At 44.8% G+C, this 9,559-nt stretch overlaps 1 protein-coding gene across 1 annotated transcript; it reads left to right on the forward strand.

Annotated features, from left to right (window-relative positions):
* Positions 1-1,774: 1,774 nt before the first annotated feature.
* On the forward strand, positions 1,775-4,321 carry LOC123094392 (7-methyl-GTP pyrophosphatase). The gene is made up of 9 exons (XM_044516408.1): positions 1,775-2,047; positions 2,158-2,229; positions 2,327-2,401; positions 2,510-2,584; positions 2,672-2,741; positions 2,842-2,933; positions 3,028-3,069; positions 3,629-3,709; positions 3,822-4,321. The coding sequence occupies exons 1-9, from the start codon at positions 2,012-2,014 to the stop codon at positions 3,909-3,911; spliced, it is 633 nt and encodes a 210-aa protein (XP_044372343.1). The 5' UTR covers positions 1,775-2,011; the 3' UTR covers positions 3,912-4,321.
* The last annotated feature ends 5,238 nt before the right edge of the window (positions 4,322-9,559 follow it).

Raw genomic sequence — 9,559 nt, forward strand, 5'->3', positions numbered from 1 at the left:
ACAAAAAAATATAAAATTGCACCAAAAGAATATATAAATAATGAAATTATAGCATGGATACTTCATAAATTATAGATACGTTGGAGACTTATCAGGCACTGGGTAACCCAACAGATTTGACCATGCGTCAGTTCTGCGTTCAGTCAAGATTTGCAGGTGTCCGGTCATCGCGTGTTGGTATGTGGCTCCAAACTTTTGGAACCCGAACGACCCTCTTGGGCTTGAGCTCAATGACTAAGATGATGCGTCAGATGGTGAGTCGCCGATGTGATTCGGCGTATTGGTGGGATGCACATACGAAGGGTGCCACGTCTGTGACGATTAAGTCCATGACGCCGACGTAGATCATGTGGACTGGGTGAACCAGAGGGTTCATGTCGAACTATCACTGAGGCCATTGTCGGCTCTGGGCTCTCTATGCTCGGGTTCAGCGGTGGCCGAGGTCCTCTGAAGCTCACGCTCACGCTCACACTGAGCACGAGCCTCTGCGAGGGCACGATCGAACTGCTCCTTAGCGTGGATGGCCGAAATCTGCTCCAAACGAGGCCAACACTCGCCTCGTAACACAATGTCACGGTCCGAGGCAACGTTGGCTAAATGCTCAAGAGGGATGCTGGCAAGAATGGAAAACCTAGAACCCGAGAAATAAGGAACATGGGGAGGATTAGGGATGGCAGTTTTGCCCATGGGTATGGGTACCCGCGGGTACCCTACCCGAAAACAACGGGCATGGGCAAGACTTGGAGAGATTTTGTACCCACGGGTAATGGGTATTCATACCCGCAAAATATATGGATAGGGCATAGATATGAACTTATGCCCATGGGTAACCCAATAGATACCCAAAAGATAATAATAAATGAAAATAATTTCTATGGCACGTGGGTCAACATCCAACTCCTATGACCCAATCCTAGATCTCGTATTCTTTAAAGTGTCCATAGCTCATAGGCCCGTAATCACTTGATCGCCACTCCTCATACGTCCTATGTGACTCCTCAAAAAGATGAAATATCAACTCTTCTGTATTGGACTGTTGTCCAACTCTCGATCAAGCGATCCCCAATTCCCACCGCCGCCTCTGACTGCGTCTGCTTCTACCAATCGTTCCTCATACTACCTTGATGCCTCCAAGTGGCCACCCACATGAGGAGGCCATGTCAGTGATATACTGCTCGCCCATCATCACATGATTTTTATACTCATTTCTCTACTTTTCGAAAATTTAAATGTTATATATTGTACCCACTGAGTATTCATTGGGTATAGGATACCCAACGGGTATGGACATGAGTGTCAATTTATACCCATGAATATTAAAATGGGTGGGTATAGAAAGTTTTGATGGATGTGGGTTTGCGTACAATAAAGTTATACACGTCCATATCCTATCCATTGCCATCCCTAGGGAGGATGGGGAAGTACCTAGCTCGAGGTTGTGAGTGGTGGCCTGCAAGGCCACCTTCGGGATTGACGGCTTGCGCCCACCCACCCACGACCTGGGTCAAGACGCGCACTCTGGCGGGAAGCGATGGGCGGGGAAGGAGACAGGCAACGAGGAGTGCGGCCATTGGGGGCTTGGGGCTAACCACGGGGGTTTTCTGGCAATATAAAATAAAATGAGGTGGATTCGTCGTGCTTGCCAATAGATTTGTCATCCTCGAAGAATATAACTTGCCATAAAAATATATTTAATTTGCCATGTCTACAAATCTTACTTTCCCTGGACGAACTTTTATCGAACTGTCGGCGAAGGTTCCGGGGGAGTCTCGCGCTGCTACACACTGCCACGCACACCGGTCAACCGTCAAAGAACTGACGAACCAGCTTTAGCGATGGTCTACTCTTAATCCCCTCTGCGTCTTAAACTACTACTGTCAAACTCGAACTCTGACAAACCCAAGGCTTCGGATACTTGGAATCCAAGGAAGCAGCAGAGCCATTTAACAATATCTGAGCCTCTTCACGGTTCAGATCCCTCACCCGAGCTCCGCACGAGAAGAATTTAGGCATGGCTTCCACCTGCAACAGCTCCTCATCGTTCAAGGTACGCGCATCTCTTATCAACTCATACGACCCCTCTCAGCATTTGCAATGAGTATCCATCAATCTCGAACAGTTCTAAGGCTGTTGCTTCATGCATGCGACTCCTTGAAGATCATACTCGGGTCGTCGTCGCCGGCGCGCCGCGCGATCCTGTCAGACATGGGATACGAGTTCACCGTCATGGTCGAGTACCCTCCACTTACCAATCAAGCTTTTAGATCCACCTCATCCTCTTTACCTGCTTGCTGATGGAGTGGGTATTTGGTGTGTGTGCTGCCAGAGCGCTGACATCGACGAGAGGGCCATCAGGAGGGAGAAGCCGGAGGAGCTAGTCAAAGCCTTGGCCGAAGCCAAGGTACCAACCAGCTGCTACGGCTCAGGACACAATCTTCAGTTTGCTATGAACTTTGACACTTTGTGATACAATCCTGGGGTGCTTCTTGATCGCGCCGTATGTGTGTAGGCCGACACCATTCAACTGAACCTTCGTAATCGAGACAGCAGAGATCTGCCTACCCTTCTGATCACTTCTGACCAGGTATACATGGACACCAATTAAGATTGGCACATAAACCGTGACTACTCGAGCTTAATTAATCTGTATTCGTTGGGACTGTCGATGAAGGTTAAGGTGAGCAAAGGGGTGATACGGGAGAGGCCGACAAGCACGGAGGAAGCCAGGGAATTCATCAAGGGTAACGAGCCTTTTGACTATCGTCTTCTTCTTGTGGACTCACACAAGATACAATACGCATATGGCCGTGACCAAATGTTTCGTGCCTGCTGTGGTGACAGGGTACTCGGGTGATGTAGCGTTTGCAGTGAACTATGTTCTGGTGACCAACCTGAGCACCGGGGGTAGGAAAGGAGGTTGGGATATACCTGAGGTAACTGCATTTCCAACCGAACTTGCTAATACAGTGCTTCCCTATGAGAAGAGACTGAAACTCACCATGATTTTGGACTTTTGGCTATCTGCAGATCTATTTTCACCACATACCAGACGAGTTCATAGAAAAAGTCGTAAGTTTGCAATCCCTGCCCAACACACCGCATCCTTAAAAAGAAATTAAACGCAAATAACATCAACCATTGGGCGTTGGCTGATTTTGTAAAAAAAGAATAACACTATAAAAATTGGGTAATGCTATTCAGTTGACGTTCACTAGAAGGGGATTGAAAATCGAGCGTTTTTATGGCAATTTATTGCCGCAAGGATGACACTTTAGTTTGCAAGCACGGCAATCCTGGCAAAAATAAACTGAAGCGGATTTGTCATGCTGACCAACTAAACTTGTCATTCTCGGCCGACGTAAATTGCCATGTAAATCATTCGCAATTGCCATGCTTCCCACGTTTGCTGGTTAGCCAAGCACAAGCGGTTCAATTTACATCGACATGGCAGCCAGGTGGACGGTTTTTTCTCCCTCAAATCTGTTTTGGCCTAATTGATCAAATGAACGAGTCTTATAACCTAAATTTGATCATTATCCGATTTTTTGTCTAAAATATGCCGCTATTGAGTTAATGGACTAATAACACATTCACTCGATAATTAAGACTGTATCGTGCTATGTTCCAGGTGAAGGAAGGAGGCATGACTTGCGTGGCTGGGGGCCTTAGGCTGATGCATCCATCAGCTTTGCCCTTCATCAAGGAACTAGTGAGCAAATTCTTCCAAATAGTCCCTACTTAAAAACGAGAAGGTCGGGACTGCATATCCACTTCACCGTTCTGACTCCGTCACTATTGTGGCTTCTGTGTTTGGGGCACAGGTCGGTACGATGGATAGTGTTCGAGGACTTCCAAGGAACCTCACCGAGAAGCTCATTCGAGAATCACTACAAGAAACTGTTGGAATGTAGGATGTCGTTATTCTCTTTACTATTCAAATCTTACAAGGAGATAAGATGTGTACAATCCAGGAGTCTTGCTCCTTGTTGTATACTAGAACAATAGAACAACCCAATGTGTTCAAGTAAGAGTCTAGAAAATTTCCAAAAAAAAGTAAGTCCAGAAACAATTGCTTAATAAAGGAGGAAGACCCCGGTTAGGGTGGTTTCCTAACTCTCCTTAAATTGTTACACATAGTATATTCAAATCTTATAAAACACATAAAACCCTACCATGAAAGGAAATGAAGAAGTGATACTTGTATACTATGCATATTGCACAAATTTCCTCGTCAAAGCCTTGTAATGAGAACTTTTTGGCAAAACTCGAACAAAAGAATAGTACAATTATCCCTTTAGGTATGTGAAGTTTCTACTCCTACAACAATCGACGGTTAAGCTTCTAGGTGATTACCAATTCGAGTTTGAAACCTAGGAATAGATGGTGTCTTCTTGCCATCCATGATCATCGGACCGCAACACAACCACCGAGCTGACTAGCTAAGCGCTTGGGAGAGATATGAAAGAAAACAAACTTATATTACTTGGATTCGTAAGCTAATCCAAATTAAGCTCCATCTCCCTTTCCCCGCAAAAACAATAGGCTCCGTCTAGTATCAAGTTTACACAATGTTTGAGTTTGGACAAGAGTTAGTTTCACTATAAGTATTATTTGATAATCAAAATCGTTCTAAAGTTAGGGGTGGTTCTTGACTAAATTTAAACAATAAAAAACATGTATGGATTCACGGTGCATGATAACAGTCGTAAATTAGCCCTAGATCTTATACCTTAGTCCAATTAGCTTGACCGTTATAGATATTATACAAGAAGCAATGATAGGTTTCGTGGTAGTGGTGGGGGGAGGGGGTAGATAGGGCCTTGACCACACCCAAACGATATGTATTTGGTCTTAAGTTCATGTGAACAGTAGAAATTTCTCTTGTTCCCCCCCCCCCCCTCTCAACATAAGGATTTCATCAATCCTGCCTCTGACACTGGATAGGTCGGGATGAGCAAATGAAGATATTGACTTGTTATAATAAAGTGAAAACCACCAAACCATGATGCTAATGATCTAACAAAACATCAAACTGTCAACATACTCTCTCGGGGCCTAGTGACCCCTTTTTTGTGAAAGAGGCCTACGACCATATATTAAATAAAACTAGGCCTTACAAGAACTTCCATTCAAGAATAAGAAATTACAGAGAAGTCCTTAAAGAAATCATCGCTTCCTTTTGCATCCACCAATAGAGTGTTGTCAGCGGAGCTCGTTTTCGACCCTGGGAGTCCAGCAATCTTGTTGAAACCCAGGAGCTTGTAGAAGTAGTGACCGGGAAGCCATCGATGTAAACCATACGACACCGACAACCATGATCTAGAAAGATCATTGTCCCAGAGAAGCTAGCACTGAGGAGGGTCAGACAATAATCTTAACTACGGCCAGACAGAGGAGGGGAACACAAACATCACAAGTTCCCTGATGGGGCCATATCTAGTTATGCTTCGTAGGGAGAAGATAGAACTGGCTGAAAGAACTTGCCGCAACCTTGTCCCTTCTGCAGCATGTCGCCCTCATGGGAAAACGTTAATCATGCCAAAGTTAATGCCCGACAATTGGCATCATACACTGACCATCGAAATCCTTCTAAGAAAGTCCATCGGCATATGGGGAAAGCTGAGGAATCGTTATTCCCATCGGTGTCGCTGCCCCAACATTATTGATGGTGAAGAACTTGAGACCTACGAGACACGAACCAGACACTCGGATCCGGGGTCCTCCACCCACCCATCGCCGTTGCGGTCAGCGTCGAGTAGGGGAACCCAGGGTAGCGTTGACTAGTGGAGATTCGACTCTTGGTTGCATGTAGGGAGCAAACCTAACAAAACAATTCACCACTTACAATCTTATGACACCTCTTTAGACCTATCTTCAAATCTAGTTTTCCTTTCTGTTTTCTTTGTTATCCGTTCGCTTTATTATTTAAGAAATAGTTTGACACTAACTGATACTAGTAAATGTGTACTTGCACTGAATGATACTAGTGCTTGGCCTCGCATCGCTGGAGAGGACGATTGCCAGACAGAGGTCTAGGATGAACTGGTTACAGGATGGAGACGGCAACACTAAGCTCTTTCAGTTGATTTCCAATGGCAGAAAGTCCAAAAAAATTATCCCAGCCATCAACGTGGACGGACACGTCATTGCGGATCAGCAGGGCAAGGAGCATGCTTTCTTCGATGCCTATAGAGATCTTCTAGGCAGATCAACAGCTCCGGCACATACGGTTGATCTGGAACTTGTTGGTGTATCTCGATCTCTCGGGTCGGGATCTTATCTTCTATGAGGAAGAAATTTGGAAAGTAATCAAAGACACGCCTTCAGATAGGGCCCCGTGACCGGACAACTTTATTGGAATCTTCTTCCAAAAAGGTTGGGATATTGTCAAGGGTGACGTGATTGCTGCCATCCACAAACTATTCCTCAACAATGGTAGAGGCTTTGGTAGATTAAATCAGGCCCTGATCACACTGTTACCTAAGAAACCGGATGCATGCCATATCAAGGATTTTAGGCCAATCAGCCTGGTTCATAGTGTGCCCAAGATTGCCTCCGAATTACTTGCATCCAGACTGAGTATACGCATGGCAGAGCTGGTGAATGTCAATTAGTCAGCTTTTATCAAGGGAAGAAGCATCCATGACAATTTTTTGCTAGTAAGGCAAATGGCCCGTAAGCTGCATTAGAGGAAAACTAAAGGAGTCTTGCTGAAACTTGACATATCAAGGGCTTTTGATCCTCTATCCTGGCCATTTCTGTTCGAGGTTCTCCGTGCCAAAGGATTCTCTGAAAGCTGGATCTCTTGGATCGCAATTCTGCTTACCTCGGCCAGCTCCAGAGTGGTAGTCAATGGTTGTGCGGGAGAGAAATTTATGCACGCGCAAGGGCTTTGTCAAGGAGAGTCCCTCTCTCTCCTCTCCTCTTCGTCATTGCTATGGATGTGCTTACTGAGATGATTGTCAAAGCTCAAGAGCTGCAAGTTCTTAGCAGGATGCCAGACTGCACGCCTATGCAGCGGCTGTCATTATACGCAGATGACATTGTTCTGTTCATCAGGCCGACACGGTCGAATATGCTATTTGTGAAGGAAACTCTTGGTATCTTTGGAGAGGCATCTGGACTGGTGATGAACTACACTAAGTCCTCGGCTATCATGATTAGAGCCACAGAGGAAGAGCAGGAGTTGATGAAAGAGGTGTTGCCATGGAAGATGGAGACGTTTCCGATCAAGTATTTAGGCATGTAGTTGGGTTTCAAGCAACTCAAGAGGTCAGATTGGCAACCGACTGTGGATGCAATGCTCAAGCTGATGCTGGGATGGCAAAGAGGACTGATCACCAGGCCCGGGCGACTAATTCTTATCAATCACGTTGTTCAGGTGCGACCCGCCCACCATTTGATCATGGCGGATGCATCCAAGTGGGCCTTAGAGAAGATTGGCAAAGGATGCAAAAAGTTCTTCTAGGCTGGGACGGAAGAGCTACATGGCGGAAAATGTCTGGTCGCTTGGCAGCGTGTGTGCAGGCCAAAATATTTATGAGGATTAGGCGTTTTGAACCTATACAAGCAAGGGACTGCGCTCCGCCTTCACTGGGAGTGGCCCAAGCGCATGGATGACCTCCGACCATGGCAAGGATTGAGCCTTACGACAGATAAACAGGTGGCCTTAGCATTTAACAGCATGGTCAAATGGGAGCTAGGTAATGGGAGACGAGTGCTGTTCTGGAAGGACAGATGGATTAATGGAAGTTATGTCGCTGAGATAGCACCGATGGTATGGGCCATGATCAAGACCCAAGTGGTGAATAGGAGAACGGTTAAGGATGCTCTGCGCCTTCATTCATGGACTTCAGACATTGTTGGGGAAATGAACACTGATGGCCTGATGCAATTCTTCCGGCTCTGGGAACTGATCATAGGAATGAGCCTTGTTCCTGAGACTGAGGACAAACCCATTTGGTAGTGGAACTCCAGTGGGATTTACTCGGCCCGCTCCGCGTATAAGATGCTCTGTGAGGGTGGCATTCAGTTTCAATGTTCCTCGGCAATTTGAGGATGTTGGGCGCCTCTAACCTGTAAGGTCTTCATATGGTTAGCGTTGCAATATCGCCTTTGGACATCAGATAGAAGGCACCGACATGGCCTTCAAATCAGAGCTCGCCGTGTTTCCTTTGCGACCAAGAAGAGGACACGGTGGACCACATCCTGTTGCAGTGCGTTTACGCTCGCCAAGTCTGGTTCTTGTGCTTTAGGCGTTTAGGTATCGATCTTTATATTCTGCCAACGGTGCAAGATTGGCTGAAAGCATGGTGGTCGGATTCAAGGCACCGCAAAGGTTACACTCGCTTGTCATCTTGATATGCTGGAACCTTTGGAAGCAAAGAAATGGCAGAGTATTCTGGCGCACAAACAATGCCAATGAATGGGGATACGCGGACATTATCACACATTGCATGTAAATATTACTTAGGATACAGTTACTTGGTTGATGATGACGTTGATACTAATTAGTGAAGGATGTTAAACATGTTTAGTGCTAAACATATTTAAGCTAAACACCGAAGTGACATACACCGTTAGGTTGAACGCGTGATATTTGTTGGATCTCTACAACTCGCTTTTTTTATATTGATATAGATGATATAGATGTCGCACCATTTTTTTTCTAAAAAAACAATTTAATAGTATATGAGCCTCCGCTTTATGCTCCATATTTTTTTGAACATCAATACAGACACAAGCGCTCATATACATGCGCAAACACTCACCCCTATGAACGCACACACGCACACCCTACCTTTATGAGCACCTCCGAAAGACTGAGCCGCATATCATCTTGAAATTTACGAAGTCACCGTAGGCACCTCGTCGTCGATTGGAACGTCTCCTCCCACTGAATGCGCATCGCCGGAAATCCTGAAATAAATCCAGGAATAAATGCGAGCACCAGGATTTGAACTCTAGTGGGCTGGGGATACCACAGTCCCTCTAACCATCCAACCACAGGTTGGTTCGCATGCTCCACATTTTTTGAAGGATACGCTTTAGTAAAAAAAATAGTTAGAAGGTAGACAATATTCTATATTTCGTTACAATGTGTTAAAAAAACATTTCATTACAAAAGGGAATAATCAATGGAATACAAATATGACTCTTGTCAGCGCTCGTTTGACAGGTAAATCTTTTCCTTTTGCTGGGATTTGACAGGTAACTCAACTAAATAGATTAAGTGTTGTTTGTTATATACTCGCAAAAATGATCAGCAAACTTTTATTACTCCCTTCATTTTTAATTACTCCGCATATTAGCTTTTCCTAAAGTCAAACTTTACAAACTTCGATCAATTTTATGGAGAAAATATGAACATGTACAATGCCAAATCGGTACCATTAAATTCATCATTGAATATATTTTCACATCATTAGAATTTTTATTGTAATTTTTCATATTATTTTCTATGATAAAATTTGATTTCAGTCAAAAGTAATATGCGGACAAATAAAAAGGAAGGGAGCACAGGATAACGTTCCAGGAAAAGTCTCATGCCGCACTCCAC

This window comes from Triticum aestivum, chromosome 4B (assembly GCF_018294505.1).
Source record: "Triticum aestivum cultivar Chinese Spring chromosome 4B, IWGSC CS RefSeq v2.1, whole genome shotgun sequence".
NCBI classification, from domain to species: Eukaryota; Viridiplantae; Streptophyta; class Magnoliopsida; order Poales; family Poaceae; genus Triticum; species Triticum aestivum.